This window comes from Indicator indicator, chromosome 6 (assembly GCF_027791375.1).
Source record: "Indicator indicator isolate 239-I01 chromosome 6, UM_Iind_1.1, whole genome shotgun sequence".
NCBI classification, from domain to species: domain Eukaryota; kingdom Metazoa; phylum Chordata; class Aves; order Piciformes; family Indicatoridae; genus Indicator; species Indicator indicator.
Genome location: NC_072015.1, coordinates 11,840,767 through 11,858,599, shown reverse-complemented (window position 1 = coordinate 11,858,599; position 17,833 = coordinate 11,840,767). Strand labels below are relative to the sequence as shown.

The following is a 17,833-nucleotide window of genomic DNA, read 5'->3' as shown; positions in this document are numbered from 1 at the left end:
GTTTTCACTACAGAGTTCAGCCTGCCAGGCAGAAAAAAATCTCTTAACTCTTGGAAAGAAGGTGAAGTTTTACTGGTGTCTTGACATTTGTCTTACATTCCCCAACCCCAAGAAGTAAACAACTTCCCTCCCTCAGATTGCAGTTAGGATAAGTTTTGGCTTGGTTATTCCATACTTTAAGTGTTGGCTCAGGTAAACTCAGAAGGGGTCGATCTACAGAAGTATTCTGCAATTGCTTAGCATCTCTAAAAGTCAATCTTGCAATAAACTATATGGTAGAACATGCAGTAGGCCTTGCACTGTGAAGTTTGATCTTGGACTGAAGCCCAGACAAATGAAAGGTTTTCTTGGTGCACTGAGGTTCTAAGTGCAGCATGTAAGTGGACAGATATATGAAGTATTCTTCACTAACTGTTACTGACTAGTTTTGTCTAACAAGTACCAAGTACCTCATGGATGCCAGGAAGGTTTTATCAGTATATGTTGTATTTACCTGTTGTAATGTAATGTGTGTTACTGTAAGTATACACACAAAAAAGCCACCACACTGAAAGCCTTAACAGTAACCAAAGAAAACCAGATGCAGCATATTGTGTCAGAAAAACCTGGTCATGGGGGAAAGGAACCTGGAAAGCTACTGAAGAGTTGTGGTGGTTGCAGTTCAAAAGAGAGGGCAAAGGCATGAATATGTTCAGCCTATGAACAAGAGTCTTCTCTTTCTGCATTTCAAGTTGCCTTGTTTTTTTTTTTTTTTTTTTTGGTATCTGAGAGTCAGTTTCCCAAGCAATGCATTGGGTGCAGCTTTCTCACTTCCTTTGTTTTGTTGTAGTAGGTCACATAATGTTGAAATGACACCTGGAAATCCTGATAAGTGTTTGTGTCTGTGACACCATCACTGTCATTTTCAAATCCTGAAAAGGAAGGTTAGTCTTTAGGCTTTTTATTTTTTAATTTTAATTATTTTTTAAATCATATCTGTGACTTTTAATGATGTGTTGTAGCCATTCCTCCTTAAGGTACTTTTTACCTTAATTCAGTACAAAAAGGGGTAAATGAAAACTAGTATTCAGAGATTATTACTTGCTGAGTACATTGGATTGGTGATCTTTGGCTGCCAGACAGTAGACAGGCCACAGTGTATGTATGCAGGGCTGCTGTGCTGTCATATACTGCATGTGATGAACTTTCTGCTGCCTGATGGCTGCTGCTGCTGTGGTTACATGCCTTAGCTATGTAAATGCTATTACAACTGTGTCTGCCATGGGATTTTGCTCATTTACATTTTGCTCTGGGTGAACCTCTGAAGGCCCAGCGTCTTTTAACATTTTGAATTGAGCTTACAAGAACTGGATGAAAGTTAAAAGCAAACGTGCAATTGCTTATCTGGATGGCTTTTACTAGTGTAAAGCTTTGTGTGAGTGATGCTGCACAGAAGAGGTATTGTCTTTTAAACAATCAGCCACATCAGGTTTCTGGGAGTCTCTGTTATTCTTTCTAGTGGATCTGCATGCCACAAAGTTGAGCTGTGCTGGAGGTGCCAGTATGGCCCTAAGTGGGAGCAGGCTGAGGTTCATGGACTTGTCATTGATCAGTTGCTATCCATCAGTCTTGGGAGCTTTATTAGAAAGGCTGCAATTGGAGCAGCCCTGTGGGGGATGTCTTCTCTTCAGCCATTTCTGCATACCTTCTGTCTGGAAGACTGGGAGAATCATAGACTCATCCAGGCTGGAAAGGACCTCTGAGATCATCAAGTCCAGCCATTTTGCCTACTCCAAGTCTGCCACTATACCATGTCCCAAACACCAGATCTATATGGCTTTTAAACATGTCCAGGAACGGTGAAACAATGGTTTCCCTGGGCAGCCTGTTCCAGTGCCTGACAACCCTTTCAGTGAAAAAGTTTTTCCTAATATCCAGTCTAAACCTCCCCTAGTGCAGCTTGAAGCTATTTCCTCTCGTTCTGTCATTACTTGTGAGAAGAGACCAGTGCCTACCTCTCTACAACCTCCTTTCAGGTAGTTGTAGAGAGCAATAAGATCTCCCCTCAGCCTCCTTTTTCGTGGACTAAACAGCCTCAGTTCCCTCAACCGGTCCTCATGGGACTTGTTCTCCAGGCCTTTAACCAGCTTAGTAGCCCTTCTCTGTACCCACTCCAGTGCCTCGATGCCTTTCCTGCACTGCGGTGCCCAAAAATGAACACAGTACTTGAGGTATGACCACACCAATGCTGAGTACAGAGGGACAATCACCTCCCTGGGAGGGGTGAGTTAGTGTAACTGTATCGTAACAGACCAAATGAGGGTTTCTGATTTGTACCACAGCATCTGGGTTTTGAGGGAACAGTGCAATTTTGTTCTCTTACTTCTTAGGTTTTGCACAGAAAATAAGAATTGTCTTATTTAAATAAAATAAAATATTGTCATAATAAGGCATTGATAATTACTTGCTTTTGGGTGTAGTTCTGATACCTTCTGTTACAAATGCTGATTGCTTACATGAACAAGAAATAAATTGATGTTGTCTCTGCTCCAAAGAGCTCAAATTCAGCATATCTAAGTATTTAAATTATCTCATTATTCTACTGCATGCCTGCCTGCATCACTGAAATAAAGGAGTTGAAGCAATGTAGCCTACAAACCTTGAATAAAAACATTTGCTTGAACAACACCATGTTGGATGTAGAATAAAAGCAGTTTGGGGCTGTAGTGTCTTGTTAAACACTTTGTAAATGTTTTTGACAGGAAGCTTGGCTGAATCTAAACACCTCTAGGTAGCCAGCATGTCAGAGCTTTTCCAAGTGAGATAAATCATACTGTCCTGGACTTGATAGCTTTGGATAATCCTCTAATCCAAGCAACTGCTTAGTTTAGGGATGACTTGCTGCTGGAGAGTTCAGGGTGATTTTGGTTTATTTTTATTTTAATTTAAAAAAACCCAAATCAACCAACCAACCAAAATAACAAACAAAACCCCCCAAACCAAACATCTACAGCTGAATAAATGAATTTAACTCCAGCTGTCTAGGGTGCAGGTTGGACTTAAGGATGTCATACCCTAATACTGTATTGTTCTATTAGAAACAGCTTCTGAGCTCTGTTATTCCTCTGACTTCTGGGATTTTTGCTGAGGCTGTCCAAGAGAAGGTGACTTGAAGGAAGCTTGATGCCAGTTTTGCTCTAAAGACACTGAAGCTTTTGCTTGTCCTTGAGTCTGATTGGAGTAACCTTTAGTCATGGACTTGCTTTCCTCATTTCATAGAATCATAGAATGATTTGGGATGGAAGAGACCTTAAAGATGATCTAGTTCCAACCCCCCGCCAAGGGACACCTTCCACTACACCCACTTGCTCAAGGCATCGTCCAGCCTGGCCTTAACACTACCAGGAAGGGGGCATGCACAACCTCCCTGGGCAACTTTTTCCAGTGTCTTACCACCCTTACTGTAAAGAATTTCTTTCTAATATTCAGTATAAATTTGCCCTCAAGCTTAAATCCATTTACTACTCTATAGTAATACTCTGAGTACTCTGCTACTCAAGCTTAAATCCATTCCTTCTCATCCTATCACAACAAGCTTTTGTGAAAGCTTTCTTGTAGGCCCCTTTCAGGTACTGGAAGGCTGCTATAAGGTATCCCCAGAGCCTTCTTTTCTCCAGGGTGAACAGCCCCACTCTTGGAGCCTGTTTTGTGCTCCCACTGCCATCACTACCTGCTTACAATGGGGCCAGGCCACTTCTCATTGTCTCTAGAGAGATACAGTAACCAAAGAACAATCAAGAAGCATTTTTCTGTAGCTGTTTGAATCCTGGTCAAGGAAAATTGTTTTCTTTGCAGTCTTGACTGCAAGAAATTGGTAAATGGAAAGGTTTCTTGGAGGATTCTGTGCAGTGGAGCATTTCAGCTTTGCAGGCTCTTTAGTTAGTGCTTGTGAAACAGTGTCAAATCAGGACTGTTGATTTTTGCCCTTGTTTTGGTATTTGTAGAGAAAGTCAGGCACTGGAGCAATGCTTCAGAGTCCCAGTCTGCTTCCTGGCCTCAGCCTCCAACCAAGAGGACACAAAGAGTTGTGATGTCTCTTGCACCTGGGTTGGACTGACATGCCAACGATGCTGGCAACAGTGCAGAGCCCTGCCCTGAGGACAGTAAGAACTGCCTGCAGCCCACCTGTAGCTCGAGTAGTTGGAGTCTACTCTGCCTCTTGTCTGAGATTTTGGGTGCCTACATGCTTGTGCAATGTCTTCTGTCATTGGCCAAGGAAAGTTACCATTTGGGCTCACAAGCGAGACTTTTGCAAAACAAAAGATTAATTGCTCTCACTCTTTTCCCCCTCTTTCGTGGCTCCACTCTTTAATGTTCTGAGAACGCACAGATTCCTTCCCCCCTTCATCCAAGGATCACAACCATTTTTTGTTTGTCTTTTGCAGATCAATTTTGTAGCCTGTCAGCTGTTCGCCCTTTTGGCTGCGTTTTGGTTTCGTATTTACTTGGGTCCCAATCATGCCAGCTCTGCTGTTCGCCATGCATTTGCCACCCTCTTTGGAATATACTTTGCTGTCTTCTGCTTTGGGTGGTGAGTATTTAGTCACCATGTAGACAAGGCTTAGGGAAAAATGCTTTTAAACTTCGTATCAGATTTTCTGGATTATGTTTTTTTAGTCTTAAGGCCCTTTCTATGTTATCCTAAAAAACACCCCACCCAAATTCCTAACTGACATAACCATCCCAAACCCTCAAAGTAAAATGAGCCATGAAAGTATGTGTGATGTGTGAAGTGTTTAATCTGTGATGATACCTCATGCAGTTTGAATGTGCACTTTGAGCCAGGCTGCTTTTAATGAAATACACTGACAATATCTTGTCAGTAGGTATTAATCTATGTTGGAAATACAGGCTAGAAAGTTGTCATTGTGATAATCCATGTTTACTGATACTGTGATAGGACATTGTATTTATGTCATTTGCATGGAAAAATTTTTCCTTGCTCTGAACTACCAGCTCTGCCAGGTCATGTAGTAATTATCTAAACACTCCCTCTGTTGTTTTCAAGGTATTCCATTCATCTTTTTGTCCTGGTGATGATGAACTATGGCATTATGAATATGGCGAGTATTGCCAACATTCACAGGTGAGCTGATGTGGCTGCAAGTCTGGAGCTGCTCCCCTGAAAACATGAGGGTTTTTTAGGACTACCTTTATGTTTTTCCTACTTTTCTTTCTCAGTAACTTGTAGGAGTTTCATTCATTCAGTTCACAGAAGCAGCTGCAATCTGAATTTGTGTTTTTTCACAGAACCATTAGGATTGGAATAGATCTCCAAGTCCAATCATTGATCTAATACTATCCAGTCCACCACTAAATCATTCTCCTAAGTGCCACATCTACATGTCTTTTAAATACCTCTAGGGATGATGATCCAGCCTCTTCCCTGGGCAGCCTGTTTCCCTGCTTTACCCACTCATTCAGTGAAGAAATTTTTCCTAATATCTAAACCTCACCTAGCACAACTTGAGGCCATTTCCTCTCATTCTGTCCTTTGCTACCTGGGAGAAGAGACTTGACCCCTACCTTGCTACAACTGCCTTTTGGGTTGTTGTGAAGAGTGGTAAGGTCTCCCTTCAGCTTTCTCTTCTCCAGACTAAACCACTCCAGTTCCTCAGTTGTATTGCATTTCTCTGTGAAATTGCTGACCTCAAAAGTTGGCTTTTGCATGCTTAAGAATATATTCCCAAACCTCTGGTTTCTCAAACATGGTGAAGTCATATTCTCCTTGGTATTTTGTCCTTAAGGATTGCTTTCAGTAATTATTTTTTAATGTAGTTTCCCCTGTTTGGCCTTTAGGTATTTTCCACTTATTCTTGAGTTAGATAGTTCAAACAAGGTCACTGTGGTAGTTTAACTTAGCGATCTATGAAATTGTCTTGCATTTAGTACAGGGCTTTGAGCTTGAAAATGTATAAAGTACCAGAAAAGTCATTGCTTTGAAGCAGAAGCTTATGGCTTCATCATGAGAAGTTCTCCACCATGGGATTTTTCTCTTCCATATACAAATGTCATGTCTGAAAGTAAGGAAGACACCTAACACTCATAAATACTTTATCAAATAAGTACCTTCCTGACCAAAAGACAAAAAGCACTTTCATATGAAAATGAAAACTACACAGTAGTTATTTGCTTCTTTCACTGACTGAGAGAAAGTTCATATGAAAGAACTCTGGTTAGTTACTGAGCCTTCTCACATGGGTACCATCCTCTTTGATAGAGTTCAGCATGTAAGAGATTTTAAAATTTTGTAGATGGAGTCTTTTGTTCCCATCAATCTCCACATTTTTTTTTTATTTGTAAAACTATTTTATAGCAGGCTTTAAGGATAAGCTGGCACTTCTTGCCACTGTTTTACTTTTGTGTTGGTTTCTCTTAACAGCATATGGTTCCATTTGAGTGTGTTACAGGTGATTTCTCTTTCTGTGCATTGTGGCTGTTTCTGTAGCTGCTGCTGAATGTTCACATCCACATCAGTCTGGGCTGGAGAATGGAAACCTTTCTTCACTTGGCTTCAGGGCCAGGGCTATCTGAAGATCTGGTGTTCAGATAATGATTTCTCCTTGTTATTTCCTGAGGTGACCTCTCTCTAATATCCAAATGGGAACCATCATTTAAGGTTTGTCTGGGATGTGAGGTGGGGGTCAATCTCATCTCCCCAGTAACCAGTGATAGAACAAGAGGAAATGGCTTCAAGTTGTGCCAAGGGAGGTTTAGATTGGATATTAGGGAAAATTTCTTTACTGAAAGAGTGGGCAGGCATTGGAACAGACTGCCCAGGGAAGTGTGGAGTCACCATCCTGGAAGTGTTCAACAAACATGTAGATGTGGAACTTTGGGGAATGACCGTACTGGGTTCATGGTTGGACCTGATGATCTTAGAGGTCTTTTCCAACCTTAGTGATTCTATGATTGTTTAGAAACATGAACCATAAACATGCTTGTCTATAACAGTCACTAGCATTTTGCACCAGCAAGATAGGTATTAGTCAAGACTTTTTCCACCCCTCTCACAGAGTGAAAAGCCTGGAAGTCCAGAGGTAATTAATAAGTTTTAAAAATGCAAATAGACAATGTTTGTGGAAAAAAATGCCATTCGGAGTCCAGAAGGAAAAGGTATTAAAAATGTTTATTGCTTGTGTGTTTGTCATTGTCCCTGCCCATCACTTGAGAGAAATGCAGGAGTTACTGTTTGGACATTAAAGGAACCGAGTCTACAGATGGAATCATCTAATAGTTACTTATGTCTTCCTTTACAAATTGAGGTTGTGGTAGGGAAGTGGGCCCAGTTTCAACTGGAAAACCTCACAATGGGAAAAATGGCTGTGTACTGCAAGACAAATTTAGCTGGTTGATATAATGTCACTGCTGTGAAATAGTCATGTGTTGGTTGAGTCAATGTGAAGTAGCAATCCAATATGCTTCAAAACTTGAGAAGGACTGGGAAGATTGAGTTAAGACTTGTTTACTCTCTTTTGCTAGCCATAGCAGTGTGACTCAAACTACATCCACATTAAGAATTTTGACGAAATAGCAGTGTATCCTAGACACTTGAGAATAAGCTTGAGAAATGTTGGATTTAAGGGCTATAAGAGCACTGGATCCTTCATAGTGGATCTATGAATCCTTCATACACTTAGATATTTTTCCCCAAAACACAAGCTGAAGTGAACAAGTGAAATACACTACGTAGTTCAATCTGCCTGCTCCTTTCCCTGGTTATTTTCTGCTAGTTTGCTCTCTGGTGAGGCTGACAGACTTAAAGGCCTGTGTGTGGGTGAACTATAATCCAGCATCAGAAATGCTCCCAGCTGCAGCAGCATTCCAGTATATCTCTCCCTGCACACCCTCTTTCCATCTAGGTGTTTGACACTTAAGCATTGAGGCTTATTTTTAGATACTTCATCCCATGTGTCACTGTTACATGTCTGAGGTGGTAACTTGCCTTTGGAGCAATACTTGCCATTCTCTGACGAGAGAAGGCCCAAGTACCTCAGTGAGGCTGGACTAGGAGCCTGACCCAGATAAGGTAAATTCTGCTCTGCATCTCCTCCAGAAGCTGTCATGTCCTCTCAGTCTGCCTTTTTATCTAGCTGTTTGCTGTGGGCCGTGGGACCTGCAGGTTGCCTTGTCATCTATCAATGTCATTCACACTGCAGGTTATTGGTCCTTGGGGAGGAAAAACTCATTTCTTTTAAAACCAGCCATGATTTGACAAAGGCCTGGCTCATTTTCAATCATCTGGTGACTGTGCCTTTTGTTTGATTTCACCTGTAGGTCACACCACAATCAATCCTCTAATATCCTCTGTTTCTTAACTCCTCTCAGTACTGTCTTTCTTGTTCAGGTAAATACAGGGAAAAGTTAATTTTCAGAAAAACTGCATCTGCCCTACCTAGATACTGCAATCATTTTGAAAAACAGAGAGTGAATTTGTCAAGTTCCACTTACGGAATCCTTCTTCTGGAAAGGGGTATCTCTCAGCACATAGACCTGAAAAGATTAGGCTCTGCATCATTATCTGCCTTTATACAAAATCACAAGAGAGAAAATACCTTAAACTCGAAATAATTTCATTTCAGGTAGATCTGAGGAAGAGTTCTACATGTAAAGCAGTGGATAATTTCAGCAACACTTATGTCAGAAATTTCCAAATAATACGTGACAGTGGGAGCTCTGAAACTGAAATGCACAACTTGAAGTAGTCCTATTTCTTTTCTTTTTTCCTCACCCCTAGTGTGAGAAGACATCTCCATAGCGTCTCAGCTGGCTACACAAAACCATCAATCCTCTTTGAAAATTTCTGCCAGCTCTTGTAACATAGCTTCAGACTTGTTAACAACCTAATTTGCAAAAATCAAACTCCAATCCTAGACAAGCCCAAACCCAGTTTGAGTGATTCTAGTTCTTGTTGGTACTTGTGTTGGTAACTATGTGTTCTGTGTGTTGTATTTTTAGGTACTCCTTTGTCGTAGCTATGGGATACCTCACGTTGTGCCACATAAGCCGAATATACATATTTCATTATGGTATTCTCACTACAGATTTTTCCGGGTGAGTGAGTCTGCAGGCTGGTTCCTGTGTCAATTAGGATTAGTTGTGTTCAGTATGTTTTAAGAATAAACTCGAGGTGGTCTGTTGAGCGCCTGCAATTTTGTTTCCCTTAAGCTTTACTAAATCTTTCGTTGTTTGTTTGTTTGTTTTAAAGGGAGAAATAAACACTGTGTGGTTCTTGCACTGACTCATTATTTCTGCTGTTTTCTTGATAGGTGCTATCTAGTCAGGAAGGTAGAACTTGGTTATCTAGACTTCCACATAGAGATAAGCCTGCACAGCCGCTTGCTGGAGCTGGAGGAGTGTTTATAGCCCTGGCAAGCAGCATGGCTTGTATTCGATCTGCCCTGAGAGGTATAGAATCATAGAATTGTTAGGGTTGGGAAGGGACTGCAAGGATCACCTAGTTCCAACCCTCCTGCTATGGATAGGGACATGTCACACTAGATCAGGTTGCTCAGAGCCACATCCAGCCTGGCCTTAAAAACCTCCAGGGATGGGGCTTCTACCACCTCCCTGGGCAACCTGCTCCAGTGTCTCACCACCCTCATGGTGTAAAACTTCTTCCTAACATCCAACCTGATGTTAGGTAGGGTGGGCTGCTTTCCTTCTACCTTCCAAAGCACAGCCATGGTCTCCAGATCATCCTTTTCCCTGTTCTAATTTATCTTGATGCCCCAACTGCAAAGGTGTTTCCTACCCCAGCCACTCTGATGGACAGGTAGACCTGGGCAGAGGATGAGTGGCTGGGGAGCACTGGGGTGGGTGGGTAGGTAACCTGGACAGAGAGACAAGAGATCAGTTTTTGCTACTGGTGCTGGTCTTACAGGTTCTCTTATGAGGGCTGGCTGTTTAAATAGCACAATTTTTAATATGCCATACATTTCTCTGAAACAGCATTTTCCATATATACTGTAGTCTCTGATTTCACTGAATCAGTAGACAGCTAACGCTGTATATTTTGTTTATGAGAGGAAGGTATGATTTTGCATGGTTTAAAAACAATGTGCTAATCTGTTTTCCACTTGTTTAATGGAATGTCTGAATACAGAGTAATTGGTAACATACTATGAAAAATTTCTGTGAAGTGACACATTAAGTTGTAGATGCCTCTTCCAAGCCTCTGTCTTCTTATAGGCGTAGAGGAGGAAACTAAAAGTTTTTGCTATTTTTCTGCATGTGTCTGTGTGTGAGGTGGTGGATTTAAGCATTTAATTACATTTCAGAAAGTGGGAGGAAAGATCCCCTGAGGATTTTGAGTTCTATTATTAGAGGAGGGGGCAGAAATGGGAACTCACAAATGTAGAAAAATCTAGTTCTGCAATTTTTTCCTCTGGTTCTTTTAATACACAAAAGCATGTCCTGAAAGAGCATGGCATACCAAGAAGCCTGTAAATGGTATTGGAATGCTATAGCTCTGTGTGAAAAAGAGAGAGAAATCATGAGAGTGCTTTTCTGAATAGTGTGCTCAGAAACGCAGTGTGAGGCACATTAGCTGTCTCTTTCTGAAGACATTTAACAAAGATCATTCTGAGACTGGGGATGAAGAAGAGGAATGGTGGTTGGTTTTGTTCTAGACTAGGTAGCGTTTTCTGCTCTCTTGATCTAAGAGGAGCTACTCTTATCTAATGATGAGCTTGAGGATAATAATACTACTGAAAGAACAATACCTGAACTTACCCTGTTACTTGATTTTTATCCTGATACTTCAATAAACCAATTCTTGAATTTCAATCAAACATAAAGCTGCCAGGGAGTAAACAGCTGAAAAGTATAGTGCAAATATGAACTACATCTTCATGGTATGTTTTAAAAACTAAGAATAAAGAAAAGCAAAAACTTGCAATCCAAAGTGCTGAAACCCAGCCCAGCCTCTCAAATCTATCTTAAAAACTGTTTTCTTCAGGTGCAAATAATGTGTGCCCACTGAGGCTTTATGTACGTACCTAAACAGATGCAATGACTCAGAGAGACAGTATGTGCTCCCTGCCTGCAGTTTTACTTTGTATGAGCAGCAACTGAACCTCATCTTGCTCATTCTCCCATGCTTGATGGTTCCACATCTATTGCATGTGGTAACAAGTAATCATGCAAACAGGCTCCTGGTTGGAAGGATGGCCTTAAAGGTTGCCCTCATGACTTCAGAAGCAATCAAGACAGCATCCATGTAGTGATGCTTATTTACCTCCAGACTCCCACTCTTTTGGGCCAGTGTACCTATACATTGAGAAGGCCAAACCCTGGACTTCAAGCAAATCTTTCAGAGTGAATAAAAAGCCTATCATCTGCTGACTTTTATTTGAGGTCTTATTATCCTGCAAGTCTTTGGTAATACCTGGTTGCAAAGAGGAAGTTATGATCCATATCATATAGGCACATAACCAGTTCTAGTACCATCAGTTCTCTTACGTCAGTTTGAAGAACTGACAAGCCAGACATTAAATGAATGTTTCCCAGTGTCGATGCTGAAAGCTGTCATACCTCATTTGCTCCCTAACCTGCTTTGTGTATTTAAAAGCTCCCACGTACGACACTTCTGATACGTGCTTGCAAATGTCTTGTTTAGGTTCTTTAGTATTAGTCAGTTGTGCTATTTGTTTAGAGGCCCCCCATTTTTGAGAGCACAGCTTGTGAAATGGAGATGGAGAAAACAAGGTGTAACTTCTGAGTCATGTTTTAAGTCAACTGGAAAAGGAAAGATCAAACTGTGACTCATCACTTTAAGGTTAAGAAGCAAAGAAACTTGTTCCCTCCTGGTGACTAGTTCATTCTTCTATTTCATGTGAAGGCTGGGTTGGTCACTTACTCCCACAATCAATGAAAATGATTCATTTTTGAACACTAGTTGTAGAATAACAATGCTGTGCTTCCCTCTTTAATTCAAGGCAGTGTTTGAGAGAAACATGCATATTTTATTTTGCTTGGTTTACCATGGCATTTATATATTGTACTTAGGAAAACTAAATCCTAACTCTTTCTCTTTTTCTCTCTCTTATTTCTTCTTCTTTATGCTAAGAGGATTATGCTGGTAAGTTGCCTGGTTTCTATACAACTTTGTAAAAATAATATTGCTAACAAACAGTTTGTGGTGGTGTTTTTTCTTTTTTCTTTGTATCACAGACTCAGATTGAGTATGGTAGTATTATGGCTTTAGGGAGAAATTAGTTTAAAATAAATCAAGGGATCTTAGTTGGGGTTTTTGGAAACTAGTAACAAATATGGTTTCAATCCAGGAAGCTACATGAACAAATGCCATATGCATATGAACATCTGGATGGAATTCAGAGAAGTTCCCCATCCGTATGAAGTTGTCTGCTTTCATCCTTTGCTTGACTAAGACCACAGAGCCCTTTGGTTTCCTCTGAATTCTTGCAGTGTCTGACCAAAATTTTCTAATATTGCAGCTCATTTGATGAATGTCAGGGAGTGATCATGCATATGGGAGTTTCTTGGTGCCATTTCTTACAGCAAAGAAACTCCATTTGTGGAAATCACTATACACAATGACATGCCTTTCAAACTTCTGTTAGTTTTAGAGAGACCAGAGCTGAATCATCAGGGAAACCTGAGCAGCTTTCTTCCCTACAGATGCCAAATCTGTACCTGTTATGTGAATGCTTTGGTGGACATCACTCTCCAGAAGGAATGGGCATCTTTATGTTTGCTCTATCCCAAATGCAAAACAGCAGCAGCATTCTCAGCAAACCATTTAGAAAGGGGTGGTCATTGAAAGAGCCCTCTCCAAAACCCACATAAGCAGATACTTCAGCAGCAAGTGTCACTTCAGGCAGTGAATTTCTGTCCAGCAGTTCTGGCTTCATTGCTCTTTTCTCCCCTCTCAAAAAAAAAAAAAAAGCACAAAGGTATAATAACCATTTTTTACAAAAGAAATGCATTTACTGATGGAAACAGAGGCAAACTCTGTTACCATGTTAAAACAAGGTGCAAAATTACAAACTATCCTTGTCAGTTCAGTTGGTTATTTATGTTTTCTTGTCTTTCAAATATATGGAGTACCCTATGTTGTTGCACTCTGTGTTCCAGGAGCTCTGGGTAAATTTGGTCTGCAGCATATCCCCAGTACAGCAGTGGAGGTATGGAGAGAGTAAAGGGAGATCAGTGAGTTGCCCGTGCCCACTTGCTGCTTGGCTGCTCTTCACTTGAGATTGCACTGAGATCGCTTTCCATTGGTTACACAGAAGCCCTACAAGAGGCAAAATGTGGGAATTTGATGCAGTCACTGCTAGAGAGCTCCACACATCTAGTGTATCCCAGGATGCTTCTCCAGAATTAAATACTCTAAGTGAAACGTTTCTATCATGAAAGCGTAAGAAGTGCTTTTGGGGAGCTTTCACTGAAAAAAACCACATGAAACAAACTGGAAGTTGCTTTGGAGGCACAAGTGTGTTCGGTGAAGTATTTTTCCTCTGGGTGCTTCAGAACGTCTTCATTTTTGCTGTTGAAAGCAGGATGGAGAGCCATTGTGGTATCTGTCTTGGCAGTCCCCTCAGCAGCACAGTTAATGACATAGCAGAGTGGAACTGTGTCAACTTCTCACCTTAGCTGCAGGGCTGTAGAGATAAACATGAAATAGATATTTGCTGAGTTGGAGTCTGTCTGCAATGAGCCTTTTGACTCCACCCCCTCTCAGTGAAATCGGGTCAGTGGAAACTATTTGTAGCAAGCGTGTGCCAGGCTCCTCTGCAGGATTACCTAAGGTCAGGCAGACTCCACTGGGTGAATGTATTTGCTCTCATGGGCAACGGAGTTTGTTGAGTGAAGAAGGCAGCCTATGATACAGGGAAGATGCCTGCAGTGGGCGCCAACCAGTGCTGACATCATTAGTTCCACTGGTTTGTGCTTCTGGGCAAATTTATTGTGTTGGGGCAAACTGTGTTTAAAAATAATCTTAGCTGGTATGTTTTTTTTTGGAGGGTTTACTTAGAGAGGCAAAACTCTACTAAACATTCTCTGTCAACTGTTGCATCTTTGTTTTGTGTTATTTTTCAAGGCATCTAATGTAAGGTAAAGACAGTTTGTGGTTTGTTTTTATTTTTTTTTGTTGTTGACATTTTCTATTTCATACTGACTTCCTGAGACAATTTCTTGATGGCTATATAATTTTTTTAATCTGTTGTCTTGAGGTTTTGTTTTGGTTTTGTTTAAATTAAAAGCTGGCCGCTGATTTGTGTGTAGGAGGTACAATGCAGCTACAACCTGAGGTTAAACTCTTAGCTGATATATATAACACACAGAAGGAGGAAAACAGTCCCACCACGTGTAGATCAAAATCTGTATTTCTGTGTTAATTTGTATCTGTGGTGTTCAGTAGGACAGGTAAAGAGGGACCACTCTGCAGGTGGCAAAGTGATTGGAAGCTGTTCAAATGTGATGGCATTCAAGTCACCAAGGCTTGTGTTTTATTTCAGATGCATCCTTCCTTTAGGGGTAGGTCTTCATGCTTCATCTGCAAATGCAAGTATATAGTAGGTAGATTTGGTTTTAAAAGTCAGGCTAATAATTTGTCCCACTCCAATAACCTGTGCGTCTTTTAAAATTTGTGAGAAAGAGAAGCTGTTAGAAGTGGTATAGTTTTGTTAATGCCCCTTCTTCGTTGTAGCACTACTGACTTTTTACAGTAGAGTCTAAGGTTTAAAAGATAGCTGTATGTGGTATGATGCTGTGTTTTATGTATTAACTTACTCAGTCTTTTAACGCTGTTTAAAATTAGAGCTTACCCAAAAGACTGAATAGAAATGACAATTCAATAGTCTGGTATTGCTGAGTTTTAAACCCACATGTGTATTTAGGAAATGACAACACTGTTGTGTCACACCCCCCGCCCCCCAGTTAAATGTCTTTTTTGTACCTGATTTTTAATATTGTTTCAAGACTTCCTTCTTCATGCATTATTATGTCAATATGGGAGGGAAGGACTCTTTTCATTATGAAGACACAAAAATAGGTTTAGATTTGCAATCTGAGGAGTGATTGGTGAGTTCCCAGGGAGGAGTGGGACAGGGGTGGTGGTACAGAAGATGGGGCACTCCACATCCCACAGGGGCAGCAGAAGGAGTGAGAGTTCCAGCACTGCCATTGTGTTGTTATGATTTGCCCTTTCCTGCCACAAAGGCTTTGTCTTTCAGTGAGATGAGGTCAGTGGGGGAATGCTTAGGCAGGTGAGGGAGCAAAAAGATATTTAATGTTCACCTGAAACCTTGCTTATCATTTGCATGAAGCTTTTAATGATACCTGATACTGATCTTAAGAAAGATTTAGAGGATGTCATCCCATTTGCACTGTATAGCAGGTTTCCACCTTCCTTGAATAGTGTGTAGAAGACAGATGTTGATGTGTAATACGATGGTGACAGGAAAGAGTACTTAAGGTATCTTGTATGCACTTTGCGGGTCTCCCTCCAATCCATGGTGTCACCAGCATCACTTTTGTGCTCATTTTGTCTCCTCTGGAGCTGGGATTTGAGGGAGGAAGACCATCCATATTTTCTGATTAAAATGGCTTGTTCTGCAGGGTTACAATGTGCCATCAATGAGACAATGATTCCTAATATAGATGAAGAGAACTTCGCTCTTCTCTGTGTTTACACATTGTATGACTTTAGTGCAGGCTGCACTTCTGCTTTTCCCTCCATTAATCTGCACGTCAGGTTTGTTTGCATTTTGATTCTCTCTAGCTTACAGCAGGGAGCCTGGTTTTCTAAGACAAGTGTCTAAATTTAGGCACTTAACACTTTTGGCTCTGAGCCTGAGGTTTAAAGTTGCCCACTTCAATATTGGCATAAAGTGCTTGCTGTAAGAAACATATGCAACAAATTGGACCAATCTGAAAGGAGTGTTAGTGTTCATCCATAAAGCTAAAAGGTCAAGCACTGACAAAATAAAACCCTGTGTTTATTTTAGTAGAACTGCTGGTTAACTGACAGCCTCTCTTTCTCTTAAGGATTAAAAAAATCTGCTTTGTCGTATGCTTAAAGGATTGAGGTTTATGCATCTTTGAAAGCAGAGCTAAATTTTGTCTGAATGGGACAATCTACCTTGAGAAATAGGATGCCAAAGACAATGCTGAAAACAGCTTATAAATAACTTTTCTTGAAAGAGGGGATTGGAATAAAAATTCAAGTTGCTATTTCGCAGTATTGGAGTGAAGGTGGAATATCATTGCTCTAGTTGTCCATTCGTTAGCTGCAATTAATAGTCTAGGTAACCCAAAGAGCTGCTGTATATACTCTTGTGTCATGATTGTATTCCAGATCAGTGTATATTTAAGCTTGTTTTGGATTTTATGTGTAAGCTTTTAACTGACATTGCAAATAGAGTCTGCTGAAATGATAAAAATAATTTCTGATTAAGAAATTGGCTGATACTGCATGTTCTCTGGTTTGGGGTAGAAAATGCAAATTGCTTTACCCACACAGAATTACATGTGGACTCTTGTGAAGGATCAGCCATATTTAGTATTAAAAATCCAACCAACCAACCAAACAACAAAAAAATCCCCAACAAACCTGCCCTCTATTTATGTTGAATATCTGTTTCCAGTATTCTTGTGTTTATCAATACTTAGCATGTTAATTATCTTGAAAATTGGCTCAATTTATCATAGTGGGATAATTAGGTTGCAAACAATTGATCTTAACTATTTGGTTTATGTTTCATTGTAACCAGTAGGTCGATTTAGTTGAGGGTGATTCAGAATCTCTTGAAAATCTCTACAGAACACGAATATTTGACTGTTAATTTTAGACATGGATATTATTGAATGTAACTTTTTTTTTTTTTAACCTCAACAAACTGTTGGTGGAAATACTGTTCGAACTTAAAAAAACCCCAGATCTTCTGCTTTCTTCCTTCATTGAATTCCAGAAAATATAATTTTAAAAGTTAATAGCTATAATATTTGGAGAAATCATCTAAGTCTCTTTAAAAAGTTCCATACAGTGATCAAACTCTGTAAATAGCATGTATACAAACTCAGGTATTAAATTCTGTGTTGAAGACATAATTTGAGTTCAAGCAGAAATCTCGGTACAGTTTATGTTGATAATTTATCACCAAATCAAGAAACAACCCATTGTATTAATCCTCAGTGAAGACACATATCTTCTGTGGAACTAGTTTTGCATGTAATCGGCATGATTAAAGCTCTTCAAACAGTGATGTAGCCTCATCACCAGTTACAGTCTCTTGGCTGTTGCAGTTGTGGTAGATAGCATGAGATCTGGGCACTCTGTGATGAGAGAGAGATTTGATGAGAGTCTATATTAGCAGGTGCTTGTCTCTTGTTTTGCCTGCCATGGTGTCCTGTGCTAACACAGTCCAGTCCCACAAGCCCCCACCTCACACACAGATGGGAGGGGAAGTAACAGAAAAAAGGAACTCTGGGTTACAGTAAGAAGTTTAACGAGATGATGCAATACCTTAGCAATAGCAAAAGGAACAGCAGAAGCTTGCAATAAAATGGTTCCCCCAACCCAACCATGCACACAGCCCCAGCTGATAGGGCTGTTTAGGCAAGGAAATAAGCCTGTGTATCTGCAGAGTGGACGTTTTGTTAAGGTGTTAAGGAGACAATAGGAAAGTAACAGTAAAAAGAGACGGTTATGTTGCAGCACCATTGCTGTACTGTAGCGTTACATTGTATGGGGATGGAATTTGGTCCTTGCCTGAAAGAAAACCCAGTGGACTGCAGAAGCTGCTATTTCCTAGTGGTGTGTTTTCTT

The 17,833-nt window shown here is 40.5% G+C and overlaps 1 protein-coding gene across 1 annotated transcript in view; it reads left to right on the top strand.

Annotated features, from left to right (window-relative positions):
* Positions 1-17,833, top strand: part of MBOAT1 (membrane bound O-acyltransferase domain containing 1) — a 60,227-nt gene that overhangs the window by 22,339 nt on the left and 20,055 nt on the right. The window contains exons 2-5 of the mRNA XM_054381969.1: positions 4,425-4,570; positions 5,048-5,125; positions 8,998-9,093; positions 12,110-12,121. Coding sequence (XP_054237944.1) covers positions 4,425-4,570; positions 5,048-5,125; positions 8,998-9,093; positions 12,110-12,121 — 332 coding nt within the window. The remainder of the gene's footprint in view (positions 1-4,424; positions 4,571-5,047; positions 5,126-8,997; positions 9,094-12,109; positions 12,122-17,833) is intronic.